Source organism: Apostichopus japonicus, chromosome 19 (genome assembly GCF_037975245.1).
Source record: "Apostichopus japonicus isolate 1M-3 chromosome 19, ASM3797524v1, whole genome shotgun sequence".
Lineage (NCBI taxonomy): Eukaryota > Metazoa > Echinodermata > Holothuroidea > Aspidochirotida > Stichopodidae > Apostichopus > Apostichopus japonicus.
In genome coordinates this window covers 10,730,157-10,745,708 of record NC_092579.1, presented here as the reverse complement: position 1 = coordinate 10,745,708, position 15,552 = coordinate 10,730,157, and the positions used below count along the sequence as shown (strand labels likewise).

At 37.2% G+C, this 15,552-nt stretch overlaps 1 protein-coding gene and 1 long non-coding RNA gene across 3 annotated transcripts in view; one reads left to right on the top strand and one right to left on the bottom strand.

The window, feature by feature from the left end:
• Positions 1–15,526, bottom strand: part of LOC139959658 (uncharacterized) — a 40,980-nt gene extending 25,454 nt beyond the window's left edge. The window contains exons 1-5 of one of the 2 annotated variants that reach the window (XM_071957456.1): positions 15,302–15,526; positions 7,715–7,833; positions 5,863–6,168; positions 5,069–5,401; positions 2,794–2,929 (exon numbers count right to left, since the gene is read on the bottom strand). In XM_071957456.1, coding sequence (XP_071813557.1) covers positions 2,794–2,929; positions 5,069–5,401; positions 5,863–6,168; positions 7,715–7,769 — 830 coding nt within the window. In that variant the 5' untranslated portion in view covers positions 7,770–7,833; positions 15,302–15,526. The remainder of the gene's footprint in view (positions 1–2,793; positions 2,930–5,068; positions 5,402–5,862; positions 6,169–7,714; positions 7,834–15,301) is intronic. The other variant, XM_071957455.1, reaches the window with a different exon arrangement.
• LOC139959674 (uncharacterized) overlaps positions 1–15,552 on the top strand; it is a 254,502-nt gene that overhangs the window by 212,559 nt on the left and 26,391 nt on the right. The gene's annotated exons all lie outside the window — the stretch shown is intronic.

The window sequence follows — 15,552 nt, the reverse complement described above, 5'->3', positions numbered from 1 at the left end:
ATTGAGGTTTTCCAGATCTCGGGAATAACGCCCTCATCAAGTGTTCTTTGGAAAATCGTAGTGAACATTGGCGCTAGCTGATAGCTACATGTTTTTATTAACATATTTTGGACCCCGTCTGGGCCTGTGGCTTTATCTTAACACTAGAAAAATATTTCCTGACAACATTTTCATTTACAATAACTCTGTCACTACCAGTGTTAGCACAATTGAGACTATATTCCTCAATTTTTTATCAATTCCTGCATTAACCAATGTATCGCTACTCACATCAAACCTACAATAAAAATTATTCAAGTCATTAACCAGTTTTTGTCCATCTCTAATCGGTCCACTTTTATGTTTTCCTTTATAACCAGTTATACTTTGCATCATTTGCCAGGCTGCTTTCGAATTACCCCCCACAAATTTATCTTTCAATTTCTTTCCGTACTCTTTTTTACATCTCTTAACTTCCTTTTTTATCTCACGCTGTTTTACCTTTACAAGATCAAAATCCCTGCTTGAGAATGCAGCTTACTTTTCATACACTAGGGATTTCAACTCTTTGGATAGCCACGGTTTGCTATTTGGGAAAATGCGAAACGATTTCTTTGGGATTATCAGATCAGCACAGAAATTCATATATTCAGTAACAGTTGTTGTAGTGTCCTGTAAGTTTGGATCATCAAATACATTCCAGTCCATGCACTCAAAACACCCACGCAATTGGTCAACAGCTTCCTTGTTCCAGCTCAGTTGCGTCTTCACAATGGGTTTGGATCTTTCCAGTTCACGACGGTATTTGGGCGACATATGGATAATAGAGTGATCAGAACTACCAAGCTGAGCTAAAGTTTTTACTTTGTAATTACTTCCATTGACATTACCATAGCACATATCCAGTGTAGTGTTATTCCTTGTAGGCAGATCAATATATTGTGTATAAGTAGGCAGTAAATCGTCAATCTTGCAGTGATTAAGGTCCCCCATTATCATATTAACGGCATCGGGGTGGGAATTTTCAATGCTATTAATCGTTGCTTTCAATTGATTACGAGCATTGTCAGCATTCGCTTTCGGGTGGATATACACAACCGTAACTAAGATCTGTGTGAATTCCCTTGGTAGATAAAATGGCCGAAGACCGACTGTCAAACTTTCAATGTCAGGGGTGCATATTTTCTGTGTTACAGACAAGTTGTTACACCAGCTATCATTAATGAAAAAACACAGACCCCCTCCTCTTGATTTTCCTGATTCGGTAGATCGGTCTCCACGAACAAGTGTTTAATTTGGGATGTCAACGATTCTGTCAGGCACACTTTCTGAGAGCCATGTTTCTGTAAAACACATAAAGCTGGCCTCCCGGTATTCATTGAAGTATCGAGTGCATACCTTCAGCTCGTCCACTTTATTTTGAAAAAATCTTACATTCCCAAATATTACTGTTGGTAGTGACGTTTTGTGCCCCCTACCCCTATTCCTCTTCCGTACTCCACCACTTCTACCTCGCCTACGTCCCTTTATCTCCCCAGGGTATTGCTGATAGTCAGCCGGCTTTGGGCCTAGGCCATTGTGGCGTAACTGGTACAGTGCAGTTCATGAAAAGACGATAGGCCTAGTTACACGATCATCACTACCGACACATCCATAAAAAAGTAGAAACAACAGAAACACAAGAAATAACCATGTAAAACGACACTCAGCATGTTTTGCTTGAAACATGTTAGACATATTAGACATGTTAGACATATAGTCAAGACGGATAGTCAAATCCAAAAAACAACGACAAAACAGGAAGAACTGTCGAACGGTAGTCGCCACTGAGCAGCACCTGTTAGGATCTTAGCTATTCTGAAGTCTAACTATATGCCGCAGTGCTTTGTTTGCTAATATGAAAATCAGGAGCATATGCAGATTTCGAAACAAGCAAACCACTGACAAAACTCGTCCACGCTTTGTTACTTCTCATTGGAACAATTGCAACAGCATCCTCATCTGTCTTTCATGTAAAGATCTTCTTATGCTTCAACGCATTCAGAATTACAACGCCCGTCTGGTCAGCCTTCAAAGAAACGTGACCATATCACCCCGGTACTTCATAATCTTCACTGGCTGCCAATCACTCAACGTATTGGATTCAAAGAGCTTCTCCTTACCTACAAATCTGTAACAGATCCAACTCCAACTATATTTATCTGAACTCCTGAAATCCACAAATACGCTCCAACCAAGTCTTTGAGATCCAGCTCCCAAAATCATCTCGAAGTTCCCGTTTCATGGACCAAAAACCAGTGGACAAAGAACCTTCACCATAATGGCCCCAACGTTTTGGAACGCTTTTGTCCATCGACGCATCTGTTACTCATTTAAAAAATCTATTGAAAAGACATCTTTTCAGAGTTGCTTTTGCTTTATAATGTTATGTATTAATGTTTATATGTGTTTGTTTCTCTCTGTCTTTCTTTCATTGTAAAGCGCATTGTGATGTGTTTGATTAAATTCTCATTCTGTGATTAAATTGGCGTGATTGAAATCAATCAATCCTGAGAGATTGACCAATTGACATCTCTGTATCGAGGTGTAAATATTACATGTTTGTTGAAAGTGACAAAAAATTGCAACCCAAAGCAAAATACAGCTTCATTTCAGACCGTTATTACCATAATCATTATAAAGAAACAGACCGTTATTACCATAATCATTATCAAAAATACAGGTGAAATTAACCAGAAAATCTTCTGTAAGCATGTTCACGGGCTAATGTAACCATGACCCCAAAATATTTTGAATGGAGTGATTTATCCATACCTTCTTTGCATGAGCATGAGCATGAGCATGACCATGAGCATGCACATTATGACTATAACTAATATTGCTGCTGCAAAAGGCAACCCATAAAAATGGTCTTGATCTGGGGCTGGTGGCTCTTCAGTAGTGATGGGAACTGTGAACAGAAAAGTCAGAAAACCAAAAGACTTATGGTTCCAATGCTTGTTCAAGGTAGGAATTAAGATTGAGATAATCGAAAATTGAGTTGAACAAGAGCCCAAGGGCACTGTGGTTCCTTGCGTACGGGTTTATGACAATACACATAATATTATCAAGCGAGATTGGGCTCAAATAGTCCAAGTAATTGTGGTCCTACATGTACCCATAAAGTAACCAACACTATAGCCAACACTTTTGTGATCACAAATTGTGATCGGATTTTTGATCGGAAGGCACTTTTGAGATCTGAATATGGCATTGAAAAATTAAGCAATATAAGGTCACCTACAAGCGGGTCAACAGATATGATAACATTGGTGACCTCACATCACATGACCGTTAAGTTTGAAAATGTTCCACCACCCCATTCACAACTTGTCCCAAAATATCAACCATGTCACACCTTGGCATTGGGAGTTAATTGCATTATGTGTCTAAAAATTAACTTTGAAGTTTGTATACATAACTTCACACACAAAGGTCACCCGGGGGTCAACCAATTGACATTTTTGATCGGTGAGACCTAACTAGAGCATCAAAACTGTAAAAATTCAAACATTTTTTCTTTTCCCATTTTCTCCCCCCCAAAATACTATTTTTTTAACATTAATTGACCTTTGGTGACCTCGGACCACATGACCGTTGAGTTTGAAAATATACCCTGACACCATTTGCAACTTGTCCCAAAATATCAACCATGTCACACCTTGGCACTGGGAGTTATTGCATTAAATGTCTGAAAATTAACTTTGACCTTGTATAACTTCGCACACGAAGGTCACACAGGGGTCAAGCTATTGACATTTATGATCAGAAGGTACCTTTAACATCTGAAAATAGCATCGAAACTGTAAAAATCCTCAAAACACGTAAAGGTCACCAGAGGTCAAATTGAGGTCAAGGGTTACACAGATGCGGGTTGAAAATTGGATTACATTGAAGCAACTCCCAACCCTAACAGACAATTCGTTCTCAAGTTATCGCAAAACTTCTAGTTTTTTATCATTAATTGACCTTTGGTGACCTCGGATCACATGACCGTTATGTTTGAAAATATTCCCCTATACCATTTGCAACTTGTCCCAAAATATCAACCGTGTCACACCTGGGCACTGGGAGTTATTGCACTAAATGTCTGAAGATTAACTTTGACCTCATATAACTTAACACAAAAAGGTCACCTTGGGTCAACTTATTGACATTTTTGATCGGTGAGACATGAATATAGCATCAAACTATAAAAATTCAAACATTTTTTTCTTTGCCCATTTTCTCCCCCCAAAATACTAGTTTTTTATCATTAATTGACCTTTGGTTTACCTCGGATCACATGACCGTTAAGTTTGAAAATATTCCCCTATAACATTTGCAACTTGTCCAAAAATATCAATCGTGTCACACCTTTGAACTGGGAGTTATTGAATTAAATGTCTGAAAATTAACTTGACCTCGTATAACTTCGCACACGAAAGTCACACGGGTGTCAACCCATTAACATTTTTTATCGGAAGGTACCTTTGATATCCAAATCTAGCATCAAAACCAAACATTTTCTTTTTTGCTTGTTTCCTCCCAAAATAAGCACATTTTTTCTAATGTGACCTTTGACCTTTTGACCTTGGTTTCAGATGTAGTTCTATCTCCTGATTCAAAAAAACAAAACGACAAGTCTGTACAGCCATCCTAACTCCGAAAACCTCGACCGAAAAACTTTGACCCCATATAACTTCAAAATATCAACTGTGTTGGACCCTGTCAATGGGAGTTATTGCTGTTTTTAATATATTGGTTTTTGGCATCTAACTGACCTTTGGTGACCTTTGCGGGCACCAAAAACAATAGGGATCTTCCTCTTACTATGGGCTATCCACCCACCAAGTTTGATCATGATACATCATTTCCTTATTGAGATATCGTATACACAAGCCAAGCGTCACACACACACACACACACGCCAAGTTGAACGCATAGGTTCCTTGCTTTGCAAAAAGGCAAGGAACCAAAAATCAAGTAGAGTGAAATCACTGGCCTAATTGGGACAATTAACTGTAAATGACTACTATTCTTCAATAGAACGGTTTTAGTTTCTCCTCACCTGGCTGCTCAAGTCGAATGTTCACAAATCTACAACCATCTGTTCTGCTCTTGGGCTCAACTTGACAAGTCAGTGTTACTGGGGTTCTGTAGACAACTTTTAATGTACTTATGATCATTGTAGATGATGGTGCATTCTTCTGATCGTATTTGGCTACACTTATATTGCTTTCTATCTCTCTGGATCCATTAAACCATTTTAACTTCACTGATGGAGATGCATTTTTCCCTCTGCATATCAACTCAATTGGTTTAGAAAGATCAATGTTTGGCGAGCAACTACTGCTTTCAGTACCGCAGTGATCAATGCTCAACTCAAAATTCTGAAGAGAAGCTGAGAAAATCAAAATTACGTATTTCTTTTTGTGAATGTGTCTGGCATTTGTCAACTCACAAAAAGAGTTATCATAAAAAGTAAAATGGTTCTTCTTTAATAAACATGCATAAGTAGTCAATTACATAGTCATTGCTAGTCTTACTGTCTGTCAATAAAACTCTCAGGATTTTACATTTCCAGGAAAAAACTTATATTTTCAAGCTGGGCAGGAAATGATGAAGAAGTAACCCTAAAGTATAGATGCCCTGAAATACTGGTCAATATTGGGATTTCAGTATCGGGAAATAACAGAAGGTACAGCATATATGGTGTCATAAAAAGATACATTAATACAAGCATTAATCAAAATGGGGGAAATTGGCTTTCCCCTCACATCTCTGTTTGTACATTATATAGGTATTGCTATTGGTAAAACATCCATAAATTCTATTGAAGCATGAACTATTACTGTAACTAACCTTGTACATATACCATTATTTCTACAGTGGACGAAGATATATCTGAAACTCCTCGACAGAAATAGTTCCCTTCATCTTTTGTAGTAACATTTTTAATGAAAAATGTTCCATTTGCTGTAACCGCATATTTCTTAGCGTCTGCTCTATGTACACCATCAACAAAAGAAGCAACTGCTGTGCTGTCCTCAATAGAGTCTCCTTTTCTCCAGAAATATGATTCATAACTCTCTATTGTCGGGCAAACTATTTCCGCTGCATCTCCTTCCAGTGCTAGTACTGAAGGTTTCAAAGGTTCTGCTTCCACAACTAGCAAGACATGAGAAGGGAAATCGAAAAAATGTCATACAAATATATATATAACTTACAGTAGTTACTATTCATTTACTTTACATGTGTGCATCAAATGGTCAAACTGCTAGACCAATGGCATATTACAGATAACATTGTAACTTGAAACCAGAGTCTGAGAGCCAGTTGGCTTTGTGATTCCTTGCCATACAGTTTGCTGAAATTCCAATAACTGTCTGACTAATGTCGCGCAAGTGAGTTTAAGTTGTCCAAGAATTAAGTAAGAGCCAGAAAAGATCAGAGATATTTTGCTCTTATTTGTAGCACTTCTGGGTGGGTATCAACCAATTAATTCACTGGTAAGGATTTAAAAGTATAGAAGTTTCATTCAAAATGTTTCATCCAGAAAGAACAGCTTTCAATGTGAAATATAGACAAACAGATGCATGAGCAAATGGACATTTTCATTTAACCAAATTTGAGCTAGAAAATCAGCTGTCACCACCTATTTAAATTTGTTATTATTGAATAAGAGTTACATGATATTGTTTAAACACTGTCACTGTGAAATATTTTCACATTTTACTTATGCCAACATCAATTAGTCTAAATCACAGAGAATATGGTCAATTTTGAGACCATTGGAGATAACTCATTGACCCAATGTTTATACCATTTGAGATACAGTAAACTTGTTGAATGATTGAAATTCATGAGGGTGAAAACTGATGAGGGGCACTTGAGTGTGTTTAAAACAAGCAAACAGCACGAAAATCAACTCTTTGAAGCAGATTTTATTTCTTGGATGACTATACATGTTATGTTGAGTACCTATAGAGCCCTTTCAAAAAACTTAACTGAACTGAAATTGACCAACGAAAATCATAACATCAGAGAACTCGCAAACTAATTGTACAGTAGCTTTAATTTTGGAGTTACTGTATGTTTTACAAGGTTTGCAGACTTTGAAATCTGTTGACATCAAGTGACCTTTTACCTATACCAATTCAATAGAGTTCATGCATTCACCAAGTTGGATCTATGTATACTACAGTAAGTATGAAGTTTAACAAAGATGTACTTTGTGAGTTATCATGTTTACAAGTTTTCAGACTTAACCTCAAATGACCTTTGACCATCACAGAAGAAAATATAATTCTTGTACACAATAAGACCGATCCACATACTGAGTATGAAGTAAATCCATCTTAAACTTTTTGAGTTACCATATGTTTACAGCAAGTGTCTCATAAACACATACACGCACGCAGGTGTGCTTTACATTCAGACTGAACCAATTGAGGACCCCATTGTGTTTCCAATTGTTCCAATCCATGTACCCTAACCTTAACAATACATCTGAACAACAAAATTTGTCTGAGGGCATGGGGATTCTTTTGAAATGATGTCTGAGGACTTGGAATTCCTCTGTTCAAGTCCTCAGTCAAAATACAAAACAAGTGTACACACTCACACACCCACATACAAGGAAAATTTCCCCAATATGTTTATTTGTGAGTATGCAGAACTGTCACACATTATATAGTTTAAGAGCCTGACTCACCTGGAAGCAAGCTAAACAACATACAAAGAATGCGCAGAATAATATCCATTTTCATTTCAGTTGATACCAAAATTGATGCATTGTGTTATTCTGTTGGTGTGAATTCTTTACCTTGGTACCTAAGAGAGAAGAAATAGCAAAAGGTTGACACCTTACACACATATTATTAGATCCATATATATGTAAACCTTATGAAAAACACAGGAAGAATTGCGAACATTGAAAATAAACGCTTCCATAGCATTTTTTTACGATGGTCAACACGCTTTTTTTTGCCTTTGCTTTGTATTCATTAGCTTTGAGGTAATTACCTCAACTCAAACCTATCAAACACATGAGATTTTTTAGAGGCCAGGATATGATAGAAAAGGAAATCACACTTTTAATACATCAAAATCTCTCAGGAAAATTCTTCTGATAAAAATGTTTTTTGCAAAGTGCGATGACACTGGGATACTGTAGCATTACCTTAACAATGCTACTGAGTAATTTAAATATTTGGAAGTAAATATCTGTGAACAGAGCAACTATTTCTTCTAATTTCATGAAATACGGGTGATGAGAAGTATAGTTTCTTCCGCTTCCCAAAGGACACAACGGAGAGGAATACTAATTTTGTCACAATTACATGAACGTAACATGAACAGAAGTGCTAGGAGTCCTAGCACTTCTGAGTGTTTCTGGTTTTTTTTTGTGAATGTTTTTTACTATATGGAAACGATATATTCTATTTTTACAATGGTTACAAAATCTGCTGATTAAAGAGCTAATGTTTGTTTTATGCATTATTCAGCACTAAATATGAGAACAATCAAATTACATTCATGGTAGGCATAAATAGGGATGCACCGGATCCAAATTTTTGGATCCGGCCGGAACCGGATTTTGCCGGATAGTACATGAAATCCGGCCGGATAAAATCCGGCCGGACCGGATTTTTTCATTACACAAAGAAAATCATTAATAAGAAGTAGAAAGAAGTATGAAACAAGGAGCAAATCTTAGGTGAGGTATACGCATATTATAAGAAGGTGAAATTAAGACCTCATTTATGAGATTTAATATGACCTGAAGTGGTGTAATCTACATTCTTTAATAAAATAACTACAATATAATTGTTGACAAGCTTGATACAGTATGTAAATTTGTTTGCTGGAAAAATACTGCAAAACGGGAAGCTACAGTAACATTTCACAAATCTCATACTTTATACTGAATAAAAAGATTATTGAATTGTTGTAATAACACTACTACAGTATCTGGATTTAGAATTGTCTTTTATTATTCATTATTTGGTACCCACTTCAGTCATTCAAGTCTAGGTTGCAATGAGCTAAAGAAAACTGGAGAAAAACTTCTCTTCCTTCATCACAATTTGAGAAAATATGTTTAACATACAGTGAAAGCGGGAAATTAAATTTGTTTACATTCCCAAATAGCAACGTTACAGTATATATGAAGAAGACTTGCATGCTCTGCAACCAGGGTTCGCAGGTTTCTTCCAGGGTGGAAAAAACTGCGGAATAAACCACGGTTTTTTCCACTCGGAAGAAATAGGTTTCTTCCAGTTTCTTCCGGACAAAATGGAAGAAACTCATTTTTTGGGGAAAAACTGTTGATAAAGTATTAAAACAATCTGCAATGATTTCTAACTATGTAATAAATGGACAAGAAGCACTATAGTGTCATCTAGGTAGTCTATATCTAGGTTTGGAGCACATGACATGCTTCCAGCATATACTGTACACAATATAGTACTAGGCTACTTGCAGCTGACAATTCAGCTATGGGCAAGCAATATTTTGCAGACCAGAATGGTCCTGATTATAGCCCAGTTCTTAGTTAAAAACTAGTTTCTGAGTGGAGGGGCAAGTGTTTCCTGGAAACTAGTGTAGGCCTTCTACAATTCACACTCATTACTACGATTACATTGACCACTATGACCATATTTTGTGGAGATTGAACTCAAGACACGAGGGTTACAGATTCGACTGGAAGTTGTTGTGTGAAATGAGGGCTGGCTTGTGGCCAGCTACGTTTAATTGCGGACGTTTGTTCTTTTTGCTGTTGGGATAACAAGTCCTCCTAACTACAAGTTGTAATTTAGGGAGTTGCAAAAATTACACTGTTGCCTAAATCTAACAGATATTGTTCGGCTATTATCTCAGTGCATGGGCCAATCCAGGTTAATCATTCATACAGTATGGCCAGTTATGCAATTCCGGTTGATGGGGGGATCGCAAGATGATAAGTAGTCCTTCAATATTGTGATTTATAAAACAACCCAAAATTATAATCAAAACAAAAATATCATATTTTAATGGTTTCAATGGTATGCATTTCAGTCAGATGGTGGTAAACTATTTGTCTCTTTATCATGTATGTGGGTTGTGCTGCGTATATGCCAATTTTCACAGTTTCTCCCAGTTTCTTCCGGAAGAAACTGAAGAAACCTGGAAGAAACAGGTTTCTTCCAATTTCTTCCACGTCCCGGAAGAAATAGGTTTCTTGCGGAAGAAACCGAACCGTCTGCAACAAATCATTTTAAAGATATAATTATTTAAGGAATGATAGCTTGAAACCTCAAAAAGATATGAATATGGAAATCATTTTGTTATATCAGTCACATGTTGTTAAATTATTTACTAAAATAATTGTCTCTGTATGTGATAACTGTAGAAAGGTTACTTTTGAAATTGTTTTCATTGTCAGCTCTGGAATTAATCTTTTTTGATGAGAATTAAAGTTATTCTAAGGTTTAAGAATAAACTTTAAGATGAAGTGGTTTTTGTGGAATTAAAAAAAAATCAGACGTATTTAAACATATAAGAGATTGTTTCACACATAAAAATTCAGAGAAAACATGAATGCCTGCAACAATAATGGGAAAGCAAAGATTCAATGGAACAGTATATTGACTGATAAGTATATGAATGGTCTATTTTAACTGCACAATATTAAACTGATGAAGGCTGCAAGAAATGATTTCACTGCAAACTGTATTTGTTGTATATAGCTTCATATTATTACAGTAGTTGTATTATTTGGTTATCAGGTTGCAACTGATAAGAAAATAGCTAATCTCAAGAACAAAGACCACTACAGTGGAAAAGTCACTTCAGGATTGGTGTCAAATACAAGTTTAGTTTTGGACGGACCTTGTAAATAGAAAAACGAGGTGTCCGAAATACATGGAAGTAGGCCTAGTACTATAGTCACTATCTTAAAGGATTGGTTCAGGTGTCTGACACATGTCTATCTTGTATGAAAGAGCTCAAAAGGGCAATAGTGAAGAAACTACTGTACCATGATAGCATGCTCTGTTTAGGAGATATCACGCTTTGAAGATATAAAAATTTCTTTGAAAATGACTGGTGTAGAAAGACTAACTGTGAGGGTGTGATGTCACATCCTCACTTTCTTAACATACATGTGTGAATATATTTCAATCAAAATTAATTACATTTTTTCACAAATCTAAAAAATTATGATAAAAAATTCTTCAGATGTTAAATCTGTGATACTTCCCTTGACAAATATGAGATCCACATGACATATCTTTTGGTTATAAGTCATAAAATCTCACAAAACATTTTAATAAAATAACAAAGACTTTTCAGAAATGTGAGGATGTGACATCACAGCTAGTCTGATTTCAGCAGTTTCTACACAATCAGATGGAACTTTAAACTTGAATATCTCCATAACGGAATAAGATATTGAACAGTTTCTTCATCATTGTGTTTCTTTTATTGTCTTCATTCATATAAGATAAACATGTATGACACCTGAACTAATCCTTTAATGTTAACGTTAACAAAAATAAAACCACTGCACTGATGACGAGTCAATGATCTTAGTTTACGAGCATAATGACCAATATAACGCAGAGCTCCCAACTGACTCGCATTTCGCGGGTTGGACCCGCATTCTATCACCCGAACCCGCTGACCCACGGAAGCGTCCAAAAACCCCAAATTGTAATTGTCAAGTATACATAAAAACTAGAGCACCAATGGTGCAGAAGCTCATACCTTTTCGAGCTGAAAACTGTAGGGCCCACAAAACCAATTTTGGGCCCATGAGGGATACCCCCCCCCCCCTCCGTTAGCAGAATCCTGGCCACACAACTGGCTATAATTCCTATTTTCCCCTTTAAATCCTATTTTACCCACTCTCTCAAACAATACCACTGACCTACCCTATTAAACTTTCTCCCCTCTACCTTAGCAGATATAACTTCACAAGCACTCCCTACAAGACATAACTTCACAAGCTGCCTACATACCTCAGGCTCAAAGACTTCTAAGAATCGGCAAGTGCTGATTGGCTATAGGGCTCTCATGCTTACAGTTCAACAGTTAATAACAACTCCCAGTCCTGCTTTAATTCCACTAACAGCCTCTGCAGAGCTTAACCACAAATGTAAACAAACACTGCAGATACTGGGAGACAAATTAAAGGAGCTTTGGCAAAAAGTGAAGGCTCAGATTTTTTTAAACAATGGGGATTAATTGTAATTAATTAACTTTTGACCAAAATTTTTTAGGCATCACTTTATTCATACACAATCCAACAATCATCAGTTCAACTTTGAATATGATCCATCAAAATCTTGAGGAGATTGAGATATTTGAAAATATTACAAAGAATGACCTCCGATGACCCCCTAAATGACATTTGACCTCAATTTTCCGAACACCCCTCGTAACTCTCATCCCGAGGAACGTTGTGACCAAGTTTCTTTATAATTGGCCATACACTGTACGAACAGGAGCAATTTGAAAATATACGGCCGCGGCCCGGGCCACAAAAGACCCCTAGTTGATCTTTGATCTCAAATTCCTGAACACCCTGAAGGTAAAACTACCATAGTACTATCGTGACAAACCCTCAACATTGTACCATGGAATCTGTAGGAGAAGAAGCATTTTGCGTATTTCCACAAAATGGCCCATTACGGCCCACAGGTGACCTTTGACCCCAAATTTTGGACCATCTCTGATGGCCCTATACCCAATGGTCCTTGTGTCCAAGTTTCATGAAATTCCATCAAACACTGTGCGAGTGGGAGCGGTTTTACCAATTGTTGACGGATAGAGTGATAGACGCCGCACTGTAACAATTAATAGCTCACACCAGCATGCTGGTATGAGCTAAAAATTGCATCAAATTTTGATTTAGCAACTATCATTTCTTTAGCATTAAGCATAATAGAGTATAAAACCTCCTTTACAGCATCATTTGAATCTCAAATTAGCCTATATTTCTTTTCATTGGGGCGAGCAGCGAACATTTTCATGCCACGGGAAAGAATGAATTATCACCTATTATACAACAACACCTAATTATATTCCGGCCATTTGATTGGTCAATTGCTCGTCGATTGCATGCAAAATCCGCTCTATTGCACGCTATGAAATAGAACCATGCGTTATACTTTTTTGATAGCACTTTTTTCAATGGTAAGAGAGCAGAGAAACCTGTCTGTTCAAAACAATCTGTTGCATGAGAGCATTTTACATCCAATTTTATCCAAATTTGAAGGTGCTGTATAAAACAAATAATGAATGGTTTCATTCGTTGAAAGATGTAATTTGTTCCATCTTTCAACTCATGAAATATTTGCACTATTGCACTCATAACCATTCATTATTTGTATACTATTCAATTTATTGATGTTACACACAAAAAATGCATATTTCTCAGAAAATTTTTGAGTGACAAAAGCCTTTCTAAGTGCCACCATTTTACATGTATAGGCATCACCTGGATTCCTTCTCAAGAGTTGGGAGCTATGTAACGACCAAAAAGGGTCGAAATATATAAAAAGGTTTACTTATGTTTACAACAAAACTGTATCAACGAGGTAAATGAATCTGGAGAAACTATCACACAGTAAATACGCACGTACGCGCGTACCATGTATGGAGGGTCATGTGATGTGTTCCAGGGTGGTACTAATATACTACTCTCCCTATTACGCATGATGATTTCACCCAACTACTATGTAAATGAGTTTGCGTGCTTAGAGCAGCAGACGACACCCGTTACCTAGCAATAACCGTGCCTGTAGCCTAACGTGATAGCTGTATTCCCGTCGAGCAGCGTTAGGCTCTGTTCCATGGAGAATTCCGTGGTTGCACTGAACTAAACATTTCCCCACATTTCCCATTTCTTCATTCACTTAGAGCAAGTAGTAATAACGTTAGGCCATATGAGAAAAAGCTTGCCCCTGGAGCTGTATTAATAAGTAAGATCTATTATGTAGAAGGCCTGCCTTCATTCAAGAGAATAAGGTTGAACGTTAGCATATTAGCACTATTTCGTAGGCCTGAAGTACCAGTACCTCCTTATGCCGTTAGTTCCCATGTCCGATCCGTCTTGGTGCAAATCTTTTACGAAGTCACTAACACTATTCTCGAACTGCTACAGAGAAATATCAGTTTGGTACCACCCTGGAACACATCACACAACGAGGTAAATGAATCTGGAGGATTCATGTCAATTGGGTGCACGCGTACCATGTATGGAGGGTCATGTGATGTGTTCCAGGGTGGTACTATACTGATATTTCTCTGTAGCAGTTCGAGAACAGTGTTAGTGACTTCGTGAAAGATTGGTCGGTTCGGACATGGGAACTAACGGCATAAGAAGGTACTGGTACTTCAGGCCTACGAAATAGTGCTAATATGCTAACGTTCAACCTTATTCTCTTGAATGAAGGCAGGCTTTCTACATAATCTTACTTATTAATACAGCTCTAGGGGCAAGCTTTGTCTCATATGGCCTAACGTTATTACTACACGCTATAAGTGAATGTAGAAATGGGAAATGTGGGGAAATGTTTAGTTCAGTGCAACCACGGAATTCTCCCTGGAACAGAGCCTAATGCTGCTCGACTACACCATTTGTCAGGGGGTACCATTATAAAACAAATATTCATAAGAATAAAACCGTACTTAAATGACTGAATAAACTACAAGTCACTTCAAATACAATTATTAAGTAAAATAGCATTTGAACTAAAAAAAATAAGCGTTAACAGATTAAAGAAAAAAGAAAGAAAAAAGAGCAGCATATATACCGTACCTCCAGACAATGGTTTGGTTCATATCGTATCTCCAAATAATGGTTGGTTCTTCCGACGAAAATAAATCAGTTCGGCAAACAATGCTTTATAACTTCCTTGCGTTCCATTTTTTTTTCTGTTTAACTAGGATATTATTGTTGAGTAAAACATTACGAATCTTTCCATATAGGTTTTGTTTAGCCCTCCGGGTGTCCCACGGAGCTAAAAAATCCGATGGATCTACTGCTACAACTACTAGCACTAACGTGCAAACAGTGAATAGATGTATCACCTTGTAGCGGTGTGATGATTAGTATGGAATAGTTTTCCGTACAAGGGCGTTCAACGTTCTAGGCTAGCCTAGCGCGATAACAGGCACATATTTGCACATTGAAAGTAAACTACACAATCGACACACTCGAGCAGACATCCGATAAATGTGAACCAACCCAGCCTAATTGTAAACATGAAGAAATGACAAATACTTTGACAATCGTAATAGATTAAGAACTTACGAAATTGAGATTATGCGCAATGCTCAAACATTTAATGTTGCACTGCAGAAAAAAACCGTATTAGTTGCTCTACTTGTAAACCACAAGTATCCGGCTTAACTTGAAAACCAGGCCGATGGTAATATTAACCACACACTGCAGCGGAACTATTGATCAATAACAGCGATCTCAGTCCTCACGTGACAGTAATTCTTAAGAAAACCGCACCTAGTGACTCTCTTATATTTTGTATTCAAGAATCACTACGACGT